This window comes from Corylus avellana, chromosome ca5 (assembly GCF_901000735.1).
Source record: "Corylus avellana chromosome ca5, CavTom2PMs-1.0".
In the NCBI taxonomy this organism is placed as follows: Eukaryota; Viridiplantae; Streptophyta; class Magnoliopsida; order Fagales; family Betulaceae; genus Corylus; species Corylus avellana.
In genome coordinates, this window is record NC_081545.1 from 29,847,509 (window position 1) to 29,873,656 (window position 26,148).

The 26,148-nt window shown below is 34.3% G+C and overlaps 5 protein-coding genes across 5 annotated transcripts; 3 read left to right on the forward strand and 2 right to left on the reverse strand.

Moving 5' to 3' along the window:
* Positions 1-7,542: 7,542 nt before the first annotated feature.
* On the reverse strand, positions 7,543-8,950 carry LOC132180522 (BURP domain protein USPL1-like). Its single transcript, XM_059593389.1, has 2 exons — positions 8,804-8,950; positions 7,543-8,716 (listed from the first exon to the last, which is right to left on the reverse strand). The coding sequence occupies exons 1-2, from the start codon at positions 8,855-8,857 to the stop codon at positions 7,934-7,936; spliced, it is 837 nt and encodes a 278-aa protein (XP_059449372.1). The 5' UTR covers positions 8,858-8,950; the 3' UTR covers positions 7,543-7,933.
* Positions 8,951-12,398: 3,448 nt separating this feature from the next.
* Positions 12,399-13,312, forward strand: LOC132182676 (organ-specific protein P4-like). The gene is made up of 2 exons (XM_059595984.1): positions 12,399-12,519; positions 12,700-13,312. The coding sequence occupies exons 1-2, from the start codon at positions 12,475-12,477 to the stop codon at positions 12,973-12,975; spliced, it is 321 nt and encodes a 106-aa protein (XP_059451967.1). The 5' UTR covers positions 12,399-12,474; the 3' UTR covers positions 12,976-13,312.
* A 3,931-nt stretch (positions 13,313-17,243) lies between these two features.
* Positions 17,244-18,165, forward strand: LOC132183098 (organ-specific protein S2-like). The gene is made up of 2 exons (XM_059596495.1): positions 17,244-17,358; positions 17,556-18,165. The coding sequence occupies exons 1-2, from the start codon at positions 17,311-17,313 to the stop codon at positions 17,814-17,816; spliced, it is 309 nt and encodes a 102-aa protein (XP_059452478.1). The 5' UTR covers positions 17,244-17,310; the 3' UTR covers positions 17,817-18,165.
* Positions 18,166-20,016: 1,851 nt separating this feature from the next.
* Positions 20,017-21,236, reverse strand: LOC132180523 (BURP domain protein USPL1-like). Its single transcript, XM_059593390.1, has 2 exons — positions 21,061-21,236; positions 20,017-20,965 (listed from the first exon to the last, which is right to left on the reverse strand). Exons 1-2 carry the CDS (start codon positions 21,112-21,114, stop codon positions 20,267-20,269), a joined length of 753 nt encoding a protein of 250 aa, XP_059449373.1. The 5' UTR covers positions 21,115-21,236; the 3' UTR covers positions 20,017-20,266.
* A 3,347-nt stretch (positions 21,237-24,583) lies between these two features.
* LOC132182920 (organ-specific protein S2-like) lies at positions 24,584-25,378 on the forward strand. Its single transcript, XM_059596289.1, has 2 exons — positions 24,584-24,711; positions 24,927-25,378. The coding sequence occupies exons 1-2, from the start codon at positions 24,664-24,666 to the stop codon at positions 25,185-25,187; spliced, it is 309 nt and encodes a 102-aa protein (XP_059452272.1). The 5' UTR covers positions 24,584-24,663; the 3' UTR covers positions 25,188-25,378.
* Positions 25,379-26,148: the final 770 nt, after the last annotated feature.

A 26,148-nucleotide genomic window follows, 5' to 3' on the forward strand; every position in this document is an offset into this window, starting at 1 on the left:
ATCAGGGACCACATCAAATGTTCGTTGACCAAAGTTTGACCCATTGGGCATTAACCAAACGTTTCACCTACAACCCTAGAACCAATGTGCAATAGAGCACCGAACGTTCATCCAATCGTACCGAACATTGGGTGACAGTTTGGAAAGCATTTTTAACCTATTCTTCACCCTTGTAGAAGGTAGCATGCTCCCCACCCCTATGAATACCTCACATTTGTCCATAATGCTCCCCTTACACCTAAAATACCAATCCTAGAGTTATAGGAGCTATCTTAATTGGGGTAATTACCAATAACTCTACCAGACTGGTCAATTCCAGAATTGGGGGTGTTACAACACCGTACAAGAATTAATATACTGGTATGACGGCATGTCCTATATGTAGTGTCCCAGAATTTTCAAAGCTATTTAAATAGATTATTTTGATAATGATGTTATTTTAATATCCATTGTAGCTAAGGATTTTAATTCTTGGGAAATTTATGAGAGTGGTAATTAGAGAATGGTAATTGTTGAAATAGTATAGGGTTGGTGAAATAGTAAAATGAGGGTATAATTGTAAATTGAATATAGAATGAGGGTATAATTGTAAATTGAAGGTAGAATAGTATAGGGTTGGTGGAATAGTGTAGGGTTGGTGGAATAGTATAGGGTTGGTGAAATAGTAAAGGGTTGGTGGAATAGTGTAGGGTTGGTGGAATAGTGTAGGGTTGGTGGAATAGTATTTGATTTTCTCCTATAAATAGAGCTCTTCTCCTTCAGAATTTTCACCACTCATCTCCTCTCCCATCTCTTGCATATATTCTTCCTTCTTCCGCTTTTTACTCGGTCCTTCTTCTTTCTAAGAGTGTTTACTCAGAACAGAGAGAGAAAGGGCGAGACCAAGCGCTACAAGAAAGAAAGAACACAAGAGATAGCGGACTTTAGAAATTAGTTTCAAAAGTTATACTAGTTGTGTTAGTCATATTGGAGCAACTAGATTCCTTCATACCACTTCTAGTTTCAGTCTAGAGGTAAGTAAATTCACTACCCCTTCTAAAATTACTTCATGTCATGCTATTTATATATTCTTGTATCAAACTGTAAATGATTATTTTATTTACCTGTCATGGAGATATGTTGCATGCATGAAGGATTTCTAAAAGAATTATTTAGAAAGTTTATATTTCTTTAAATGCTTTTTAAGCACAACAAGTTTATATTTGGAAAAGTTTCCATTTTAAGAAAAGAAAGTTGAGAAATGATGATGATTATAAGAAAGAAAAAAAGATGATAAACCCTCCTACATGTTGCCCTAAGATGCATCAAAAGAAGTACAAAGAAAAGTACAAGAGATGAGATAAATGTTTATGAAATGAGGGCACATGTATGGAGGAGAGTATTTTTGGCCCCAAGATAAGATAAGATGAGAGTTCGGTACCGATACTCGGATGGAGGCGAAACCACTGAAGGAGGCTATGCCAGAAGGTGGTATTCCATCAACTAGACCGCTGAGTGCACCAAGAAAGAGTTAATTGACGGTCGGGCATGGCTGTGGCCACAGTTCAGTGCCATGGTCACAAGGACCCGCAACCCTCGTACACAGGGGTAAGAGTGTACATGGGCCTTATTATGAGAAAATGATACTATATTTTCAACGATGATATGCTATGATGATTTACAGAGATGATTTATAAAGATTATTTATAATGATGCATTATGATGATGATTTATAAAGATGATTTACAACGATGATCTATTACTAGATGTAATAGTATGTATATGTTACGGGAGATGCAACCATACATACAGATATTATTATGGCTAGAATTATATTTATTTGCGAAAATGATTTTCAAAATCGAGAACAAGGAGTAAAACTATTTATGGTTGTGGATTTTACTTGCTGGGCCCCCTTTGGGCTCATTCAGTTTTATTTCTTGTTTTCAGGTAGAAAGGATGCTGGAATAGGAGGCCGGAATTGGGTGGGAATAATTATTAATTTTCAAAGTCTTTTCATATAAGTTATTGTAATGATATGATATTCCGCAACTAAAATCTAATGTTTTCTAATTCCGCTTGTAATAAAATCTCTTGAATAATGTTTTATACATTTTTCGTATCCTTTAAAATCAAGTACTCTGATAGACCTTATAGATCTTTGCAAGAATTTTGTTGAAAAAGAAGAAAAGTGGCAAACTCAGTCTTAACGGACTGGGGATGTTACAATAACAATTTAGGAGTCTCCTTCCTAAGTGGGAGCAAATACTTGGGAGATCCTGAGTTGCTTTAGCTTTGCCAACAATTAAAAGGATAAGCAATTGTGTTTTTAGATGCATTTCCTTAATGATCTTAACAAACAGTTGATAACAAAGAGAAATTAATTCTCAATGGAATGCAATCCATACAGGGGCTGACTCACTTGAAAGGATCTTTGCTTTCTAGCTTGCCATTGATTTTCTTTTTGGACTTTTTCTTTGATATCTGTAAATGTTTGATTTATGGAGATTTGGCCATGGCCAATATAAAGATCAAGCTCCACTCTTTAAGTGTTTACCTATTAAAAGGAAGTTTGAGTCCACACGTGATGAGAAGTGTTAAAGTATTGATTAAAATGATTTAACATCATATTAGAGCCATAGGTCTCGAGTTCGAACACTAACACCATCAATTCAACCACCGTTTCGATTAAATATTCCATGTGTTGGGCATCACCTATTAAAAGGGAGTTTAAGCCAATGCATGAGCTAAGAGAAGTGTCAAAGTAATGATTAAGTGATTAAATTGACATCGTCCTATCAGTTTTTAAGTTTTTAAGACAAATGGTGATTTAACATGATACTAGAGCCAAAGATCCTGAGTGAACCTTGACTCGTCAATACGCCTCCATTTAAATTAAACATTCCATGTGTTGTACTTCATCTATTAAAGACAGTGTTGATTAAATGATTAAATTTGATTTTTCCTCTTCTTCTCCTTCTCTCTCTTCTTTATTTATTTATTTTCCTGTTGGAGATGGCGGTGGCTAAAGACAGCCGGCGATGATGATCGAAGATTCAAATTTGATTTAATTTGATTACAATCCCTTACAATTTTTATGCGCCTTGAATCAGTTGCTGATAAATCATTATTTGTTATAATTGTTGTGGCGGGTCGCTTTATTCTTCGATCCAATGGCTACCCTTAGGACTATATATATGAAAAAATTGACTTTAACTCCCAAATTTTTTATTACATTTGTAATTATCCTCTTCAACTTAAAAAAAAAAAAAAAAAAAAAAAAAAAAACTATCTATTTAGTGTATTCAAATTTTAATTTTTCTCAATTTTAACCCTTAATATTTTTTGTTAAATCATGTCAAAATTTTTAAAATATCCATATTTTTTTTTAGGAAAAAAAAAAATTGCAAGGATTTAGGCGTTTGTCATGTGCATAATTTAGTCAAGACCGATTTCAAGTTCAATCAGTGTATTAGTATGATGAAAGAAAATCCAATCTCAAAAGAAGATGATCTCAATAAAGGATGGGAATCACATCCGTAAGGATATTTTTCCGGAGATGCATAGTATTGCTTGCATAAAGGAGGCTTCCTTGGCATATTACTTGGAGTAATCCAGTGATTACCATCAATAGAATGTAAGCTTTATCAGAAATGTTCACGATTGGAAGATAGATGTCTTTGCTTCGTTTTTTAACTTGTTGTATTCCTTTAGGCTGAGGCTGGGAGGTGAAGGGGAACCCTCCAAGAGAGGGATGTTTGACGTTAGATCTTTCTGTAACATCCTTATACCTCATGATAGCAGCCATTTTCCTTGGAAGAGTATGTGGCAGAATAAGACCTCCTTGAGAGTTGTGTTTCTTGCTTGGATAGCCACCTAGAGAAGATTCTCACCATGGATAACCTAAGGAAACACGTTATTGTGGTTGAATGGTGTTGTATGTGTACAATGAGTGAAAAGTTTGTGGATCATCTTCTCTTCTATTGTGAGATCGTTAGTGCCTATGGAGTGCTATTTCAGCCATAGCTTGGATCATGCCTAATTAAGTAATATATTTTAACACCTGCCATGCTTTGTATCTACACACCAAAACAATAAAGCAACATGTCAGCTTAACGGGTCCGCTTAGTAAGGGACTTGATATGTGATTTTTAGTTTAAAAGTGATTAATGTGATATAAAGTAGATACAAATTTATAATTTTTTGTATGAAAAAATTATAAAGTTTTTTAGTAAATTTTTTGTTTGAATGATAATAAAAAGTTATTAATGTGATATAAAAAATAAATAATGCTGAGGAGTTGAAAAAAAAGTGGAAGTTTGGCATATCCATCACCAAACGGACTCCACAATTTTGCAAGTTTTATGTTGCCGGTCAATGTGAGCTTTACTTGTGTGGGGCCTAATAGTCATAGGCTAATAAGGATAGTAGTTAACTCTATGTATAACTTAGCTAAAATAACACAATATACTGAGATTAGCTAGAATAAGAAGAAGAAGAAGATTAGAAGTAAAAGAGGAAGATGATTTATCGAATTACAAATCTTCTCCAAGCTTTACTCCTCTTTAATATGTAGGTTTTTTGCAAAGAAAATAAAGAGAGAATTTTAGTGAAGAAATTTGGGGCATGAAGAGAGAAAATGGATAAGAAAGGGAGGAGCCGAATTTTTTTTTTAAAATTTTTTATTCAAGGGAGGAGCGGAATTGCTAAAGAGGGAAGGATGCTCAAGAGAAGAGTAATAATGGGTAGGCCAAAAAAGTGTAACTCATATTTTAAAAGGTCATTCTATATAACTTATCTTTTTAGAAGGCCGGCCATCGTATGGATTTTATATATATAGTTGTGGCTAGCCCAAGAGCTTTTAGGTTTGAGCTTACATAAATCATAAATCATAGGTATGAGAAACTTTTCTATATAATAATTTTTTTGGGACTGAATCACCATGTAATTATTTTTTGGAGCCCAACTTAAGTTTGGGACTTAAAAAGTTCATTTTTTTTTTTTTCGGCTGAGGAGTATATTTTTTAGAATTTTTTGGGGCCAACACATTTTGTTTGGTTATGCTTATGTTTGAGCTGGAGTTTTTGTCTTATTTATACGTGTCATTTACAAAAAATCTATCGATAACTTCTGACTTGAAGAGAGCGCATTAACTCTGGTGTAACTACTGTAGGGGTGTAAACGAGCCAAGCTTGAGCAAGCTTCCCTTGTTCAGGCTTGGCTCGTTTAAATTTTACTCGAGCTCGAACTCGAGTCGAGCTCAAGGGCGAGCCAAAAAAATCGAGCTCGAGCTAATAATAAGTCGAGTCGAGCCAGCTCACGAGCTGGCTCTTATATTTAATGTTTTTGTTTTTTTTTTTAAAAAAAAATTAACTTCAAGTACTCTTAAACAGCTTAAGAAGTTAGTTTGCATATGAGTATTTGCTTAACCTGGATAGTCGAGTATGGAGTTCGAGTCAATACAGCAAGGCATTTGGTTTCAAAAAGAGAGGATATGCATCATTTTATAGATAAGCAAACTTGGAGATTAATGTTTTCTTAACAATGTGGGACAAGTTAACAGGTTGCATTCAGACTGCATTAGGACAACGCCCCCTACAAAAAACTATTTTTTCAACGTCTCTCTCTCAATCCCCCTCACCAGTCACAACGCATCTTCTACATTAACTCTCATTTTCCACTCTCTCACTCTCGCTCATCAAACAGGTAGTGATAGTGTTTGAGTCTGTATGATTCTTCAATAGTTTATGCATTTTGCAATCTCCCTCAATAGTTTCTGCTTGATTCTTTTTCCTTTCGTATGGGTCTGCTCTAATTGAATCGAGGTCTTTTTAATGATTGCTCTCTCTCTCTCTCTTTGATCACGAAGGGTTTAGAATTTTTCATTCTCTAACGCTTAAATATAAATGCAATTTTAAGATTTTAATAATTATGAGATTTATAATTAATTATGTATTACTTAGTTTATATATATATACACACGCACGAGCTTATACGAGCTTGTTCACAAGCTTAGCCGAGCTTACTTCGTTTAATATTCGAGCTAGAATTTGTATTCATGAAGCACTTCATTTAATATTCGAGTCGAGCACGAGCCGAGCCCGAATTTGCTCGCGAGACACTTCGCTCACTTAACAGCCCTAGGTGTAAGCAATCAGAGGGGATCCAAGAATTTTTTCCTGGGGTCCGGGACCCGTCCGAAATCAAATGTATATATAAAATTATTATTTTATCCTTGGGTACGCCTCCCTCCCTCATTTCCTCTCCCGAACAGCATGGCATGCATGTCGTGCTATATATAGTAACCTTGGGCTAGAGAGATTGAGAAAAAGAAAAGAAAAAGGAGATGAAGATGAAAACTGTCGTTGCCTTTTTTTTTTTTCTTTTTTTTTTAAGCAAAAAAGGTTGGAGGGGGTGGCCAATTGTAGTTATCCTACTTGGGTATAACTATAGTAGCACCAACCCGCAGGGCGCCGCTCAGGAGGAGCTTAGACAGTGGGAACCGCAGGTGCTCTCTCAAGATTAACCGAGCTATAACTTAACATATGCCCCACCAGAATATCAATGAGACTCAAGGTGGATAACACTAATAAGGTAAGAAATTCTCATTGCAAGAGTCAAATCCAAAAAAAACTGTTGTTGCTTAATTTCCTTAAGTACCCTCTTATCACTTGTTCTCGTAAGCATTTCTTGAAGGGAGAAGTAACGTAAAGTTGCACCATTCAATATTCTGTATTTCTGCTTCTTTAAATATGGACTCAAGTAAAAAGTGGAATAATTGATTATGATATATATATATATATATATATATATATATATATAGAATATATGTGAATTTAGTTATAGAAAATGTGTTGTGACAAATATTATGAGATAAATTTACAGATAAAAATGGCATAAAAATGTCATGATAATCAAATAAAATGAAATATAACTTTTTCATTACGCATATATAGGCTGAGTTACTTTCAGAAAAGCATGGTAACTTTTTTTGTTTCTTTTTTTTTTTTGGGAGATGGTGATGATGTGTCTCGTTATTAATTAACAGTGAGATATGTTTAGTGACAGGGGATTCCTTACAAATTTTACGATATTTTAGAAGTAAATTTCTTCAAATCTCAATCATTATTTTCAAATTAAATCATAGAGATTTTGTCATATCAGTATTTATTAATGAAAAATATTTGGTTTCTATCTTCTGTTCATCTTCGTATAAAAGATATGAATAAATTTACAATTGAATTTATTAAACCTCACAGATTTAATAATAAATTTACAAAAAAAAAAATAGACAAAAGATGAGTTATATATAAATGAATGTGTAACAATTCTCTTTATTATTTGACTTGCTTTCATAAAAATTTGATAAATGCTGATACCAAATTTATTATTACCATTTAATTTAAAATTAATAGTTGAGATTTAGAATAGAGGAATGATAGGGACCCAACTTTTTTGCCCAACAAAAGTCCAACTTTTAATCCAGTAACAAGTTATTAGTTATTACCGAGATAAACAAACCATGAAAACCGGAGACTTAATTAATTGAGATCACACAAAATAAGAGAATAATTAGAGAAATGCTATAATGCAATAAAATGATTATTTTTAGCCCATAAAAGTGTTAGGTGGCAAGAGATCATAGGCTAAGCCCCATCTATAGTTGTTGTGGCCTCACCCATTGATAAGCCTATAACATCTTGCCACCTAAGACTTTTATGGGTCAAAAATAGTATTTTTATTGCATTATAGCATATCTTGAAATAATTAACACTAGAAATAAGTAATCACACACTACTTCACACTCCTAACAGATAACAAATTAACCAGCCACCAGCAACAACATAAAGAAATACATGATTTTGTGCTTTGTAGTAAAAACTCCTAATAATAATATCTAAACATTTTCCAAAACGTATGTATATCGACCTTAATAGACACGTGATGAGATAAATTAGTACGGAACCCAAATAAGATTTTGTGGAAAGACGTAGTGGCACACAGGAGATCCGTGCTTGAGGCCGAGAACAAGAACCGCGACGTCGGAAACCCAGGCAGATGTGTCCATGTGGCACATAAAAAAAGCTGTGACTCTTTGATGATCACCATGCTCACCGCCTAGAGAAATCTCGAAAACCTTGGTCCCACCCTTAAGGCTATGGCAGTAAAAAACCGCATAAGGGTAAGGCATGTGATGACAAACCACCGTCGTTGAATTTGACACCTCTTTAACTTGCAAGAAAGTGTACTTCTGTCGAAGGGTGTTTGATTTTGTGAAGCTGGATGTGGTTAGAACTTTGAAAGGGGTTTGTGATCCAAAAATGGCACGCAAGGAATCAACCATGGACTCTAACGAGGTAGCACAAAACTTCGCCTCTCCTTTAATGGGCTTAGATTCACACCTTTCGAGTGTCCTCTTGATTGCTTCGGCTTGGGGAGAATCTTTAGAGATTGAGAAGAGTTGAAGGAGATTTGGGAATTCTTTCATTGAGAAAGGAATGGAATCAGCCTCTTCTCTAGGCAACAAGCGAGGTAAAGAAGAGGCCTCTTCGGTTTGAACTAGGCTAATTGTTTTCCCAACACGTAGATCATTTATGGCGATGAATCCTAGAATATTGGAACCCTCCATATGATTGTCATGCGTTGTCACCTGGTGATCATCAAGACCATCACCCGTGGAATGTTTCTGTTCCCATTGGTGTTCAGTCGTCTTCCTTGCGCCGTAGCCATGGTCAAACTGCATGCAACAATATTTATTGAATCAGTGAATGTGGAGAATATTACAAGGAGTACTAAACTATAATAAATCGAAGCATGAGAATACCGTCAGGAGCAAAAGATTAGATAAGAGAACTAAAGAAACAAATCTGAGAGCCATCTTTCTTCTAATCCTCAAGCTACTTCCAATTTCTTTCTCACTCGATCGTCTATGGCTCTTACTTTTGTTGGGTAAAGTAAGGTTGTAAGAGTATTAGAGAAAATATTGGGGACCACGGAGAGTAAAAGAGGGTGATCTGATCATGGGGATGGATAAGCTTCCGCCACATCATTTAATTTTTAATTTTTAATTTTTTAGAATTTAATATGTCTATTACTTTCGTCTATTCATAATTATAAGTTTTAGAATTAACAATATGTTATTATATATAATTAAATAGTATAAATAGGACAAAAATTTCCTCCAAATCAATATGGAAGAAATATCATTCAACTCATGTAAAATAGTGCCAAATATCTATAACATTTAAAATGTATATTAAATTATTAACTTCATTAATAGCAGTTTCCTAGTTTAGACTAAATTTAATGTGCATTTTAAATGTTTATAAACACTTTGACACTATTTTACATGGGGTGAAAGATATTTCCTCCAAACTAGTTTGAAGAAAATTTATGTCCATATAAATATATCTATATAATGTGAGCAAGTAGTAAGTCTAATATATATATATATAACTAATTAACTACCATATAAATATAGTATATAATTATTATTAACCATGTGTGATGTGTCTATATATTAATCAACTAGTTAATAACTTAATATGTACTAAGTTACTATATATTTATACACATACGAGTTAGACTCGTTAACTTTAATGGAATCGGGTGGGTTAAGCTTTATACGAGTTTCATTCGCAAGTCTTATACTTGCAAGTTTCATCGAGTCAACTATGTATTACTTAATAATTGATCAGCAAGCTAGTTTTTATACTTGAGTTTGGATGGAATTTAAGTGAGTGAGTGTTAAGTGAATTGTTGAACTAGTTGTTACCGTACACTGCTATTTTTTCAAAATCATTGAATATCATGGCAGCATCCTCTTACAAGAAAAATATTAGTCTTACAAACAAATTTTACAAAAAATAATTTTACAATATGATGTGGCACAATATGAGTAATGCTATAAGTTTCTCTTGTGTCCTCAAAAAATGATGTGGTTCTTAAAATTACTATTGGGCTTGTGATTAATCATTATTAAATTTTGATCAAATTATAATTTTAAAAATCATCTCATTTTTAGAGTGACACAAGAAGGATTTGTAGAATTATTTAGCACAATATAATTAAATTTTTTAAAAGTTGAATTTATCTCATTTTCAATTATGCTAAAATTTTTTGTAATAGTTAACAATATAGAACAAGCAAGTCATCCGTCCATGGACAGATTCACGGATTTTTCGGGATCTTTCTTTCTTTAGAATTGGAAGACAAGGATTGAAACAGACTGATTCATTTGCATGAAAGATAAAGGAGAAACCAACTAGTCAATATAAATATAATATCGACATTTTGTATTATCTATAGAGTAGTGATATAAGAGACACTTACGTGCTTAAATGGTAAGCACGCCAATAACGTCAGTGACGTAGCGTGCTTACTGTCAAATTAAATATATATTTTCCAAGTTTTATTGTCAAATTTGATATGACACAGCTTCCATGAAGACACCACGTGGCCTTTGGGACAAAGACCATATGTAACGACTTGGCTGCATTGGTTGCTGAAGTGACAATTCATATAATATCGACATTTTGTATTATTTATAGAGAAGTGATATAAGGAACATTGTGCGTGCTTAAACAGTAAATATGCCAGTGACGTAGTGACATATTGTCAAATTAAATATATATTTTCTAAGTTTTATTGTCAAATTTGATATGACACAGCTTCCATGAAGACACCACGTAGCCCTTGGGACAAAGACCAGATATGTAACGACTTGGCTGCATTGGTTGCTGAAGTGACAATTCAGTAATCATCTAAAGTCACTTGGAAAATATATATTTAATTCCTATCGTCTCGTCACGATTTTAGTCTGAGTTTTTGAATTTTTTGAATTTAAGACTTCAGTTTGTTAATATTGAAATTCTCCCGATTCGAACAATATGGATAACGAGCCTCCCGATCCTAACAAGTATTTTAGGAGTTTTTTTGTCCGAACATATTTTCTAAATTTCATGTTAAAAACACACTTTTACAGCTAAAAATGATGGAAGAAGGACAAGAAAAGATGAAATAGCATCTGTATTTCGTACCTTTTTAGGAGCTTCTTATGTGAACAAGAGTGCATGTGATTGACAAGCTATATGTCGATGAGAATAATTGAACTGGACAAGCAAAATTATTGCTCTATATGCTGAACCCACTTGAATGAATGATGATGCTTTGTGTTAATCTCTTCACAACAAGTGAAACTTTTTTCGGCATGCCCACGAATGAAGCATATGGGATTGGAATTCTCCGTGGCTCAAATGGGCGGAGAGCCACCTCTAGATGATTTCTGAATTGTCACTTCAGCAACTAGTACTGTACAATGTGATAAGAGCGAGTGCCCAACACAGCAGACCCTTCTGTAGATATGGATAAAGATCAAGCACCAGAGTCCAGAGACTCTCTGCTCTTCCCGCCAAATACCATTCTAATACTACCAATAAGGAGACCGTGTACTTTGTATATATACTTTATATATTCAACGCTTGGAACACCGCGGGATGAATTATCTTCATGTGTATATAGTCTGTTATCTTCCCCTAACTACAGACACGTACTCATGCCCACGTTGCTCTTAATCCTCTGTTCACCCCTGTTTTACTCAACTAAAACAGAGACTTCATGCTCCACGGACGATTTCTCCATGTTCTGGGAATCTGGTGCCGCAAGTCTCTCATGCTTCACTTTGGTTAGTTGGTCCAGATATTTCGGATTAGTTTCTTGGCCTTGAGGACTCTATCATAGATTCATAATAGTCATAGGCTAATAACAAAAGTTGATAACTCTATCTATAACTCAGAAAAAAAAAAGGAGGAAGATGATTTATTGAATAACGAATCTTCTCCAAGTTTTAGCCCTCTCCAATATATATCTTTTAGGTTTTTGCATTCTTTCCTGGCAAAGAAAATAAAAATTAAAAAAATATATGAAGAAATTTGGGGCGTGAAAACAGAAAACAGAATTAATAAAAAAAAAAAATCAAACTCATTAATATACTATTTCTTTCTCAACTTTTATATATATATATATATATATATATAAAATAATAATATTTAAATAATATTAAAAAAAATAATATTTAAAATAAACAAATAATCGAACATATAATATATTTTAAAAATTATTAATTAAATTATATAAAATAAATTTTGATTAACCATTTTGCATAAAAATATATATAAACTAATGTGAGTGCTAAGAGCATAGCAGAATTTTTAATATGGGGGCCAAAGCCCTCTCCTCAAAGAGGAGTGGGGCAGCCCATGTAATTTTAGAGTTATTGTCTTATGAAAATACATGTCATTTTGTAAAATATCTATCCATAAGTTGTGACGTGAAAGAGGAAGCTGTTAACTCTGACGCAAAGCAATTGAACAGCATGGTATGTACGTGGTACTATATATAGTAAGAGGTGATATAGCAGTTAGCAAGGAGAAACCAAGAGAGAGAAGAAAGAAAAGAAGAAGGAGAGGGCTTGGTTCCTGTTTGTTAAACATCAAGATGAGAACCGTCTTTGCTTTCCTTACCCTCTTATCACTTCTTCTGGTAATTAAGTTGCATATATATATATACACCCTTCAATATTCTGTATTTCTGCTTCTTCTTTCTTCCAAAGTAACCTTTAATAAGGACTCAAGAAAAGAAGTAGTGGAATTGATTATATATATATGTAAATTTAGTTATAGAAAACGCGATTAATATCATTTTTATGACTTTTGCATGCAGTTTGCTGGCAGAGATGTGGTTGCAATTAGGAAAGACCTTGGAGGATACTGGAAGAATGTGATGGATAGCCAAGCAATGCCAGAAGCAATTCAAGGTCGTATGCATCCACAAACAGGAAAAGGGGCTTATTTTGCCAAGGATTTCGATCCTGCATCGCACGCTGCAGCAAACATAAGATGGATTGCTGGAGAAGCGATGAAGGAAGACCATTTGCCAAGCTCCAGCTCTAGGCCTAATGCGGAGAAGAACTCACCAATTAGCAAAGCCAAGCCTTAATTAATTAGCATTAATAGTAAGGACTTTGAGCCAAATGTTCATATCTTATAGGCTCTGAATAAGGCAGAATACTATAACCCGTCAGTGTGTAATGAATAAATATTTGTGCTCGATCGTCCTACGCTGTATTTGGAGTAAGTGCTTCCCTAGTGACTGGAAATATCCAAACTTTAAGCTAACCAAGACGGCGTCTAGTGATTAAGCGAGCAGTTGAGGAAGTTATGTCTTCCTCTTTCAGTTTCTGATAAGTGTGTATTTATTTATCTTTGACATGTATCTGTTTTTTTTTTTTTTTTTTTTGGAGATATGAAGGAGATTATTATTTATGCTTTTTTTACATTTGGGTAAGCAAAATAGATAAAATACAAAATGTATTAATTAAATTTAAAGAACCGGATGAAGATGTTTTTTTAGAGATATAATTAGTCATTTTACATAAAAATCTAAAAATGCATAAACTGCTATAAATGCTTTAATCGATCATACAAGAGAATATCACAACGTATCTTGAAATCTGAGCAGGGTCCCCACTAGCACTACAAAAATATGGAGGATTTGCATCCTTTTAGAAAAGTCTATAAACGTGGGAAGAGACAGTTAAAGTAGTGAGTGACCTTTAAATTTAGACACTTGCAAAGAGTATTAAATTTAAAGTCTTTAAAAAAATTAAACCGACCTTTTATCCTAAAAGTATAGAAACCATGACCTATTACCACAAAAGTCACAATTTTATTGCAAGAACTTTCTCAAAAGGTCTTGCAAATATCACCCAACCTTTTATCCCAAAAGGATGTAGAAACTAATACCTTTCTCAAAAGGCATGAAAAAAAAAATAATAATAATAATTCTCCTTATTCTTGAAGTTGCTGAGAATAATACTTATCCATGCACGCATGGGACCATGCAGTGAGGTCCAAATTAATAAATCTCCCACTTGTATAAGAATGCAAATGGAGCCCTAGCTACGTACCCATGCTTTGGGGATGGAGTTTCTACTTTTGTCTTCCTTAAAACCCCAACAAAAAGAGGGAAGGGTTATGGCGATTCACCTAATGACAGGGGTCTGGCTCACTCGAATGGATCTTGGCTTCCTGGTTAGCCACTGATTTTCTTTTGGACTTTTTCTTTGATATTTACAAATGTTTGATTTATGGAGATTTGGTCATGGCCAATAAAAAGAGTAAGTCCACTCTTTAGATGTTTTCCTGGAACCCTAATCTGCCTAGTTCCTATGTATGTAGTATATGCATGCCCTGAAAATGGGAATCGTTACTTTTTGAATGCAAGAAAGACGACACTAATCGTTTTATTTCTTCGATTTGCATGCGTTCTTAATCAATGACAAGTACAATCTTTTTCTTAGAACCACTTTGAACATGCTTGATTTAAACTAATAGTTGATCAGATTTAAAGATCCAAAACAACTTATTATTTGTCATTATTAACCAGAGAAACCAACCGTGAAAGACCGGAGAGAATCTAGCAATTTAAAACGGATTGACTTGAGATATATAGGTTACAAGATAATTGATCACATCCTTCACTGTACGTACTCCCGACAGACTATAAATCAGCAAGCAGCTAGCTGGCAATGACATGAAGAAGATGAACAAGAAGCGCACACACACACACAGACACACAGATATATATATATATTCAAAGCCGCTTAAACCATGTGATATCAACCGGTACGTGATAAAGGAGTGTACAGATCGAGCAGTAGAATTTCTGTTTAATTACATTAATAAATTTGGATCGAACCCAAAGAAGACCTTGTGGAAAGATGTAGTGGCACACAGGAGATGTTCCTGGCTTGATGCCGAGAACGCGAAAGGTGATGTGGTCGGGTGCAAAGGAGGATGTGTCCATGTGGCAAATAAAAAAAGCTGTTGCTCTTTCTCCATGCTCAGTGCTCACCACCTAATGAAACCTCGAAAACCTTGGTCCCACCCTGCAAGTCATGGCAGTAAAAAACTGTGTAAGGGTAAGGTGTACGTATTACGACAGACCACCGTCTTTGAAGTTGGCACCTCTTTAACTTGTAGGAAAGTGTAGTTCTGCAGAGGGGTGTTTGATTTTTTGACGGTGGTCGTGGCAACAACTTTGAAAGGGCTTTGTGATCCAAAAATGGCACGCACCGAATCAACCAAGGATTCTAAGGAGGTAGCACAGAACTTCGTCACTTCTAGAGAGTGGGCTTAGATTCACAATCTTCCAGTGTGCTCTTGATTGCTTTTAATTGCTTGGGGAGTATGTTGAGTGTGCTCTTGATTGCTTTTGCTTGGGGAGAATGTTGAGAGATTTTGAAGAGTTGAAGGAGCTATGGGAATTCTTCCACTGAGAAAGGAATGGAATCAGCCTCTTTTCTAGGCAAGAAGTGAGGTAAAGAAGATGGGTCTTTGGTTCGGGCATGGATGCTAATTGTTTTCCCAACATGTAGATCATTAATTTATGGTGACGTATCCCAGTTTCGGATCCTCCATATGATCCATCTTTAGTTCATGGCACATTGCTAATAATTAAGTATTAATTTGAGCTATTTTTTTCCAAGCGTCGGTTATGATTTTCTTTGGAGCTTCTTATGGTTTCTAAAAACTAAAAGAAATTGTCTTTAAAAGGTAGGTCAATCGGTTGAGACCACGCCTAATAAAGTGGAGGTTACTAATTCGAATTTGCCTCCCCCTCATGCGCGGTCATGAACATATAAAAAATAAATAAATAAATAAAAGAAATTGTGATGTTTGTGATGCATCCTCAGTGGACAAATAGCAACAAACAGAAAACTCACACTCAGTAGTGTGTGAAGAGCTCAACTCATATCATATGCACGCTAAACAACTTAATTAATTTGAACTAGTGATCTCTGTTTCATTAAACGTGGTCCTAGCCAATTAAACTATAAATAATATCCATTTTAAGATCACTTACAGTTCCTCTGCCCCTTGGCGAGCCGCCTTTAGATTACTATTGAATAAATGAGTAATGATAAATGTTATCAGCCATCACTGCTAGTGCAGCTACGCCGTATGTATCTGGTCTTGTCCCATCGGCCATCTGGTATCTTCATGGAAGCTTGTTGAACCCACTTGGACGAATGACAAGATATGTCAAATTAATTTTGACAAAATATATTTAACACCCATCATGTTTTAATGGATGCCAGTTTGTTACAAAAAAATAAAAAAAATCTCGTCATTCTTTGTCTCGTTTGATAAAAATGCCCAAAAATGGGTTCATTCGGCAAAAAGTTTTAAAAAGCATTTATTTGACTTTTGTGCTCCCAAAAAAGCCCAAAAATGTGTTTTGGAGTAAAGTATTTGAAAAGATGGGTTTTATTTTTTTTATTTTTTATTTTTTCTTTCTAAAATGTTCTTTCTATAGACAAAATTAAAGTTATATTTCTCGACCGTAGTCCCAAACACGCTAGTGATAATACCCAAGCTGTGGTGGCCATTCTATATCTCACTTAATATGGTGTTTGTTTGAGCAATTCTTTGTGTGCTTTTAGCTTAAAATGAGTAGTCAGGTTTTTGTGCTCTTTCGATATGGTCCTTCTTATCTTTCCCAATTAATGTCGGTTATGCTGTCTTTAGGAGCTTTCTTATGGGATCTTACATCTTCAAGGAACAAGAGTGTGATTGAGAAAGCTATATATACGTCCAACTCAAATGGAAGTGAGAATAATTGAACTGGACATGCAAAGTTGTCGCAATGCTGAACCCCACTTGGATGAATGACAATCTGTGTCAAATCAAATTTGACAATACAATTTGGAAAAATATAGGTTTGTTTGCTAATAAAGTCTCTTATTCATCCAAAAAAAAAAAAAAAATTGGAAAAATATATTTAACACCACCCGCTATGCTTTGTATGATCTACACTAACACACCAAAACAATAAAGTAACTTGTTAGCTTAACGGGTTTGTTTGGTAATGAATTTGGTAGGTGGTTTTTGGTTTGGTAGTTATTGATGTGATATAGAGTAGATAGAAGTTTATAATTTTTAATATATAAAAGTAAAAAAGTTTTATTTTGCAGTGAAATTTTTATTTGAATAGTCAAAAAGTAATTCAGTTAAAATGTTTGGTTCATTTTAAAAGTAATTTTTTAAATTAAAAAAATAAATAAATTTTTTTATTCAAATTTAACTTTTATTTGAATAGCTGAATAAAAGTGCTCGATGACTACTCTTATGTAAATATTGAAATACTATATGAACAGTATGTCATGCTATATATAGTAAGTGGTGATAAACCAGTTAGGAATGAAGGAGAAACCTTGGGGCTAGAGAAAGAAGGGAAACAAAAAGAAAAAGAAGAGGCCTTGGTTCCAAGATGAAAACTGTCTTTGCTTTCCTTACCCTCTTATCACTTCTTGTTCTGGTAAGCATTTCTTGAAGGGAGAAGTAACCTTAAGTTGCACCCTTTCAATATTCCGTATTTCTGCTTCTTTAAATATGGACTCAAGTAAAAAGTTGAATTGATTATGATATATAGATTATATGTGATTTTAGTTATAGAAAATGCATGCGATTAATTAAAATAATTTGTGACTTTTGGGCATTCATGCATGCATGCAGTTTGCTGGCAGAGACGTGGTTGCAAGAAAAGATATGGGAGGATACTGGAAGAATGTGATGGACAACCAGGCAATGCCAGAAGCAATTCAAGGTCGTATTGATCATCCAGAAACAGCAGGAAAAGGGGTTCATTTTGCCAAGGATTTCGATCCTGAATCAGACTGTACAAAAAATAAAAAGTGGATTGGTAAACCACCCCCTGCTGGAGATCTAATTCATCCAGAAGCGGAGAAGTCACCAATTAGCAAAGCCAAGCCTTAATAATATATAAGCATTTTGACTGATGACCCAAATGGTGATGTCTTAGGCTCTGAATAAGGTAAAATTATGTCGTTAATAGTTAAACGACGTGTCATGAGAGTGTGTAATGAATAAATACTTGTGTTACTGCAAATATTGAAACTTGAAGCTAACCAAGACGGTCTAGTACTACTGAATAAGCGAGCCGTTGAGGATCGGAGGAAGTTGTGTCTTCGTCTTCGATGTTTCTGGTTTCTGTTTTTTGGATGAAGGAAGTTTTTTAATTGTGTTATGTTTTGGTGCTCTCATCTGTGTGCTGTAAAATATTTGATTTTATAAATTAATGAAGGATCTGATCTGAGTATCATGCTTTTCTTGAATAGTTAATTTGGATAACAATTTAGGAGTCTCCTTCCTGAGTGGGGGCAAATACCTGGGAGATCCTGAGTAAAGATGCTATAAGCATTTGTGTTTTTAGATGTATTTCCTTAATGATCTTAACAAACAGTTGATAACAAAGAGAAATTATCTTGCACGACTACTTGAAAATAAATTAATTCTCAATGGAATGCAATCCATGCAGTCAGGTCCAAATAATTAAATCTCCCACTTCTTTAAGAATGCAAATGGAGGATACAATTTCTACTTTTGTCTTCCTTAAAACCCCAACAAAAATTGTACAAGCATGGCATGAAGAGAGTTGTGGAAAGACTTAGGTGAGAAAAAGGTTTATATACAATAAGAGGGAATGGCTATGGCGATTGCTCTAATGACAGAGGTCTGACTCACTTGAAAGGATCTTCCACTGATTTTCTTTTAATTTGGACTTTTTCTTTGATATCTATAAATGTTTAATTTATGGAGATTTGGCCATGGCCAATATAAAGAGCAAGTCCACTCTTTAGGTGTTTTCCTGGAACCCTAATCTGCATATGTAGTATGTGCATGCCCTGAAAATGGGAATCGCTTTTGAATGCAAGAAGAAAGATGACACTGGACGTACAGGAAAGATTGTTGCTCCTCCAAATAGTTTATCAATAACCAGGTCTAAAAATTAAAACATTTCTTTTGTTTTTTGCATTTTTTACTTTGAGGATATCTTAGTAAATTACTTTTTAAATTTAAATTATTTTCGTCATTTCACGTTAAAATTGAAACATGCGTGTCACATTTTTGTTTTTCCGTCTAACTTAATTAATATGCCATCACCTAGCGATGGGGGCTTTATGATCATTCTAAATGGTAGTTGGAGGAGTTCTTTGTCATGAGTGCTACTTCGAAGGGGTAAGTAATTAACAAAAATGTGTCAACTCATTGGAGGTAAGTGAAATTTCTCCTTCTTTTTTTTCTTCAATTTGCATGCGTTCTTAATCAACGACAAAGTGCAATCTTTTTCTTAGAACCACTTTGAACATGCTTGATTTAAAGTAATAGTTGATCAAGGCGGCAGGGAAGGGAAACCCTCCTCTCCTCCCCTCCCTCTCTTAGATCCACCATTCAGACACTCTTGTCACGTTATGCGCACCGCCATCCCATCGAATATGATGGAATCTCTAGATCTATTTTCTACAGAATCAGATGATCTGACTTTCTCTATCAGTTCCGTCCATCCACACTACCGCTCACCATGCTCGCCGGCCACGAGCCGACGTGTCAGCGACGTCGTCGCTAAGAGTGGGATGTTTTTTACTTTTTTTTTTAAAATTAATTTTGCAGTATTTTCCTTCTTGCTTTTGAATAAGACAAGTTTGTTGTTGCTCTGGCTGCAACATGTATTGAATTTATTGTTTGCTTAGGTTTTGCTTAAGAATAACATAATGGTTTCCAATAGGTCTCCTATTTTCTTCTTGTTCTTTTTTTGAAGCAAACTATTGACTGATGATGGAGTAGTTATCAAGTTTATGGAAAAATTGTCATTGATGAAAGAAACAGATATGTGATTCATCTGTTTATGCTATAGATCTATATACTGATTGTGATGATGATGACATTTTTAAGGTGTTATATTGTAATAACCCAAGAGGCTATTAGATATGTCATAGATAGTGTGGGACCATAGAGTTTTCAACCTGGATTTTTGACATTGTATGATGAAGCATTTTGTTCCAGATTGGATCTATATCAATGAAAATAACTCGTTTGTTATATATATATATATAATCAGATTAAAAGACCCAAAACAACTTATTAATTAGTCATTATTAACCAGAGAAACAAATCGTGCATGGAAGACTGGAGAGAATCTAGCCATTTAAAACGGATTGACTTGAGATATATAAGTTACAAGATAATTGATCACATCCTTCACTGTACTCCCGATAGACTACAAACCAGCAAGCAGCAATGACATGATTATGAAGAAGCATATATATATATATATATTCAAAGCCGCTTAAACCATGTGATATCAACCGGTACGTGATAAAAGAGTGTACAGAGCAGTAGATTTTGTGTTTAATTACATTAATTAATTAGGATCGAACCCAAAGAAGACCTTGTGGAAAGATATAGTGGCACACAGAAGATGTTCCTGGCTTGATGCCAAGAACACGAAAGGCGATGTGGTCGGGTGCAAAGGAGGATGTGTCCATGTGGCAAATAAAAAACGCTGTCGCTTTTTCTCCATGCTCACCACCTACTAAAACCTCGAAAACCTTGGTCCCACCCTGTAAGTCATGGCAGTAAAAAACTGCGTAAGGGTAAGGCGTATTATGGCACACCACCGTCTTTGAAGATGAAACCTCTTTAACTTGAAGGAAAGTGTAGTTCTGTAGAAGGGTGTTAGATTTTTTGAAGGTGGTCGTGGCTAAAACTTTGAAAGGGCTTTGTGGTCCAAAAATGGCACGCACGGAATCAACCAGGGATTCTAAGGAGGTAGCACAGAACTTCGTCACTTCTAGAGTGGACTTAGATTCACAATCTTCCAGTGTATTCTTGATTGCTTTTGCTTGAGGAGAATGTTGAGAGATTTTGAAGAGTCGAAGGAGATATGGGAATTCTTCCACTGAAAAAGGAATGGAATCAGCCTCTTGTCTAGGCAAGAAGTGAGGTAAAGAAGATGGGTCTTTGGTTCGGACATGGATGGTAATTGTTTTCCCAACTTGTAGATCATTTATGGTGACGTATCCCAGTTTCGGATCCTCCATATGATCCATGTGAGCGTGGATACACTGCATGCAACAACATTTGTTGAATCAGTGAATTCATGTGGAGAATATTACAAGGAGTAAATTAACTATAAAGAACCGAAGCATTATGAGAATACCGTCAAGAGCAAAAGATTAGCTAAGAGAAATAAAGAAACAAATCTGAGAGCCATCTTCCTTCTAATTCTGAAGCTCCTTTCGATTCTTTCTTAGTACTGATCAGTCGTCTATGGCTCTTGCTAGTTTTGTCGAGTAAAAGTAAAGTTATAAGAGAATTAGGAAAAGAGGATGAGGAGGAGAGGGTGATCTGATATCAGATGGAGATGCAGAAGCTTCTGCCATATGATTTACAATCCTACCCTCACTCGATGTTAAAAAGTTGTAATATCGGCTCATCACCTTTGAAACTTTTTGTAATTTTAATTAAAATAACAAAATTAGTTCCGTCTAATAGAAATGACAATTACGTGTCAGGTTCAACTCGTGTAAAAGTATATATAGATTTGGGTTTGGGTTCGGGTCGTTCTTATGAAACAAAATGAGTACATAATAAAATTTTAGAGGCATTAGTTCAATCTTTAGTTCATAGCATATTGCTAATAATTGAGTGTCAATTTGAGCTATTTTTTTCCCAGCGTCGGTTATGATTTTCTTTGGAGCTTCTTATGGGTTCTAAAAACTAAAAGAAATTGTGATATTTGTGATACATGATCCTTAGAGGACAAATAGCAACAAACAAAAAACTCACATTCACAGTAGTGTGTGGAGAGCCCCTCTCATATCATATGCACGTTAAACAACTTAATTAATAGCGACTCGTCTCCATTTCAATATCACTTACAGTTCCTCCGCCCCTTGGCGAGCCGCCTTTAGATTACTATTGAATAAATGAGTAATGATAATGCTATCAGCTGACAGCTATCACTAGTACTGCAGCTGCGTCATATGTATCTGGTCTTGTCCCAAAGGCCATCTGGTATCTTCATGGAAGGTTGTTGAACCCACTTGGACGAATGACAAGATCTGTCAAATTAATTTTGACAAAATATATTTAACATCCAGCATGTTTTAATGGATGCCAGTTTGTTACAAAAAAAAACAAAACAAAAAAAAAAAAACATCCCGTCATGCTTTGTCTCGTTTGATAAAAATGCCCAAAAATGGGTTCATTTGGCAAAAAGTTTTAAAAATGACCAAAAATGTGTTTTGGAGTAAAGTACTTGAAAAGATGGTTTTTTTTTTTTCTTTCTAAAAAGTTCTTTCTATAGACAAAATTAAAGTTATATTTCTCACTGTAGTCCCAAAAACGCTAGTGATAATACCCAAGCTGTGGTGGCCATTCTATATCTCACTTAATATGGTGTTTGTTTGAGCAATTCTTTGTGTGTTTTTAGCTTAAAATGAGTAGTAAGTTTTTTGTGCTCTTTCGATATGGTTCTTCTTATCTTTCCCAATTAATGTCGGATATGCTGTTTTTTGGAGCTTTCTTATGGGATCTTACATCTTCTAGGAACAAGAGTGTGATTGAGAAAGCTATATATACATCCAACTCAAATGGAAGTGAGAATAATTGAACTGGACATGCAAAGTTGTCGCAATGCTGAACCCCACTTGGATGAATGACAATCTGTGTCAAATCAAATTTGACAATACAATTTGGAAAAATATAGGTTTGTTTGCTAATAAAGTCTCTTATTTATCAAAAAAAAAAAAAATTGGAAAAATATATTTAATACCACCCGCTATGCTTTGTATCTACACTAACACACCAAAACAATAAAGTAACTTGTTAGCTTAACGGATTTATTTGGTAATAGATTTGGTAGGTGGTTTTTGGTTTGATAGTTATTGATGTGATATAGCGTAGATAGGAGTTCATAATTTTTAATATATAAAAGTTCGAAAAAAAAAAAAAATGTTTTGCAATGAATTTTTTATTTGAATAGTCAAAAAGTGATTCATATCATGAAAGTGAGAATAATTGAATTGGACATGCAAATTTGTCGCAATGCTGAACCCCAGCCCAGCCACTTGGATGAATGACAATCTGTGTCAAATCAAATTTGGCAATACAATTTGGAAAAATATATTTAACACCAGCCCGCCATGCTTTTGTATCTGCACTAACACACCAAAACAATAAAGTAACTTGTCGGTTTGTTTGGTAATAAATTTGGTACGTGGTTTTTGGTCTGGTAATTATTGATGTGATATAAAGTAGATAGAAGTTTATAACTTTTGATATATATGTAAGAGTAAAAAAGTTTTGTTTTGTAGTAAATTTTGTATTTGAATAGCAATAAAAAGTAATTAATGTTATATAAAATATAAGAATGTTTGAAAGTAGAAAAAAAGTGGGAGTTTGGCATATCCATTACCAAACGGACCAATTTAGCAAGTTTTATGTTGGGGCCTAATAGTCACATGCTAATAACGAAAGTCGTTAACTCTATCTATAACTCAATCAAAATAACATAATATACTGAGATTAGCTAGAAGAAGAAGATTAGAAGTAAAAGAGGAAGATGATTTATCGAATAACAAATCTTCTCCAAGTACGTAGGTTTGTGCATTCTTTGCTTGCAAAGAAAATAAAGAAAGAATTTTAATGAAAAAATTTGGGGCATGAAAAGGGAAAACATATAAGAAAGGGAAGAGCCAAATTGCTAAAGAGGGAAGGAAGCTGGAGAGAACAGCACTAATGGGCATTGGGTAGGCGAAAAAGGTGTAACTCATATTTTAAAATGTCATTCTATATAACTTTTTTTTTTCTTAAAAGGTTCATGTTTTTTGTCGGCTAAGGAGTATATTTTTTAGGGCCAATCCACTTTCTTTGGTTATGGGACGGGGGCCATGGCTCATGGGGCCCAGCCCATGTAATTATAGAGTTTTTGTCTTAATGAAAATACAGGCATGTCATTTGTAAAATATCTATCCATAACTTTTGACTCCAAGATTGAACTCTTCAAATTCACAAAAATGACCATATATTTAACAAGCTTTTTAGTCTATTTTAAATTTAAATTTTGTAAGAGAAACAGTCCAAATACCAAGAGCAAAAAGGTAAAAATTATTTAATTTTTAGGCTTATATATTCATTTTTCTTCTCTCTCTCATCTTCCAATAACAAAAAAGAGGTTTTAAAAAAAAAAAAGGAAAAGTATACACATCTCCTCTCAAACTACCACCTTTTATTGTAATGTCTCCTCTAAATTACTAAAGCAATGTCAATGTCTCCCTAATGCTAATAAAAAGACAAAAATGACCTTAAGATTTTTTTTAATAAGACAAAATATCCTTAAAAATTCACCCAAAAAAAAAAAATTGTTAAAAAATTAAAATGACCCTCTTGGTTTTTCTTTCTTTCTTTCTTTCTTTCTTTTTTTAATTGTAAGATTTTTTTTTTTTTTTTTTTTGAAAAAAAATTATGAAGGGTATTTGACAATATTGGGGGTATATTGACATTATTTTGGTAATATAAAAAATATTGACAATGGGGTAGTAATTAATTAGACGTAAGTAAGTGTACTTTTTCTAAAAAAAAAATAGCTGAATTAAGAGTGTTCTAGGACTCTCATGTAAATATTGAAATGCCATGAACAGCATGGTATGTCCTGCTATATATGTATAGTAAGTGGTGATATACGAGTTAGGAAGGAGAAACCTTGGGGCTAGAGAAAGAAAGGGAAACAAAAAGAAAAAGAAGAGGCCTTGGTTCCAAGATGAAAACTGTCTTTGCTTTCCTTACCCTCTTATCACTTGTTGTTCTCGTAAGCATTTCTGAAGGGAGAAGTAACCTTAAGTTGCACCCTTCAGTATTCTGTATTTCTGCTTCTTCTTTTTTCCAAACCTTTAAATATGGACTCAAGTAAAAAGTGGATTAATTGATTATGATATATAGAACATATTGTGAATTTATTTATAGAAAATGCATGCGATTAATTAATATAATTTGTGACTTTTGGGCATTCATGCATGCATGCAGTTTGCTAGCAGAGATGTGGCTGCAAGAAAGGACATTGGAGGATACTGGAAGAATGCGATGGACAGCCAAGCAATGCCAGAAGCAATTAAAGGTCGTATTGATCATCCAGAAGCAGCAGGAAAAGGGGTTCATTTTGCCAAGGATTTCGATCCCGAATCAGCTGGTACAAAAAATAAAAAGTGGACTGGTAAACCACCCCCTGCTGGAGATCTCATTCATCCACAAGCAGAGAAGTCACCAATTAGCAAAGCCAAGCCTTAATAATATATAAGCATTTTGACTGAGCCGTTGAGGATCGGAGGAAGTTGTGTCTTCGTCTTTGATGTTTCTATTTTCTGTTTTTTAGATGAAGGAAGTTTAATTGTGTTATGTTTTGATGCTCTCATCTGTGTGCTGTAAAATATTTGATTTTATAAATTAATGAAGGATCTGAGTATCATGCTTTTCTTGAAGTAGTGCAGGTGTACGTGTTGATATATCAATTTGTAATGGGTTTTTCTATTTTTCGATTTGTAATCTATAAGATGTGTGGATATTGTATATCGAATATGAAAAATATAAGATTATAATGGAAAGATGATGAAATTGATAGAGAAATTGTATTGATAAACGGATTGTTCGAGAAACCCACTCTCCAGAAGAAAGCAACTAAAACACTGAAGTCATTTTTCATACCTCTAATGAACTGGATTGCTTATATTTAAATAACCCTCATTTAGCTACACAATTCTAACTTCCAACGCTTATTATACTAAAAGGCCCACATTACAATGGCCCATTACGCTTAAAGGCCCACTAAAACTATATCCCTTACACAATTCATATTTGTGTTTAAAAAATTTTAGTTTTACATATTTAAGAGTGACATGTGTCATCATTTTATTGGTGTGGACATGGGACATGAACAGAATTTGTTAAGTGTTTTAACAGAATTTGTTATTTTGACATACCTTGAAAACCTCTAAATTATTTTTGATACCGCAATGAACGATTTATAATTTAGGCTAACTACATAAACTAAATTTTCATTTATTCCAATTTTATGGATAGTCCAAAGTTTGGCTCGATTTTGGAGGCTTAGGATATCCTGTATGGTGGTCAAATGACTCAAATGTCCTAATTAGCTATACACATGCTGATATTGGATAGTTTGGATAACAATATGGGAGTCTCCTTCAATGATAAAATTGTCTCTGAGTTTGGAGCAAATACTTGGGAGATC

Coding starts and splice junctions, on each gene's coding strand:
- LOC132182920 (XM_059596289.1), top strand. CDS start 24,664: ATGAAAACTGTCTTTGCTTTCCTTACCCTCTTATCACTTGTTGTTCTC. Junction 24,712..24,926: donor TCTTATCACTTGTTGTTCTC/GTAAGCATTTCT, acceptor GCATGCATGCAG/TTTGCTAGCAGAGATGTGGC.
- LOC132180523 (XM_059593390.1), bottom strand. CDS start 21,114: ATGGCTCTCAGATTTGTTTCTTTATTTCTCTTAGCTAATCTTTTGCTC. Junction 20,966..21,060: donor CTAATCTTTTGCTCTTGACG/GTATTCTCATAA, acceptor TGTTGCATGCAG/TGTATCCACGCTCACATGGA.
- LOC132182676 (XM_059595984.1), top strand. CDS start 12,475: ATGAGAACCGTCTTTGCTTTCCTTACCCTCTTATCACTTCTTCTG. Junction 12,520..12,699: donor CCCTCTTATCACTTCTTCTG/GTAATTAAGTTG, acceptor TTTTGCATGCAG/TTTGCTGGCAGAGATGTGGT.
- LOC132180522 (XM_059593389.1), bottom strand. CDS start 8,857: ATGGCTCTCAGATTTGTTTCTTTAGTTCTCTTATCTAATCTTTTGCTC. Junction 8,717..8,803: donor CTAATCTTTTGCTCCTGACG/GTATTCTCATGC, acceptor TGTTGCATGCAG/TTTGACCATGGCTACGGCGC.
- LOC132183098 (XM_059596495.1), top strand. CDS start 17,311: ATGAAAACTGTCTTTGCTTTCCTTACCCTCTTATCACTTCTTGTTCTG. Junction 17,359..17,555: donor TCTTATCACTTCTTGTTCTG/GTAAGCATTTCT, acceptor GCATGCATGCAG/TTTGCTGGCAGAGACGTGGT.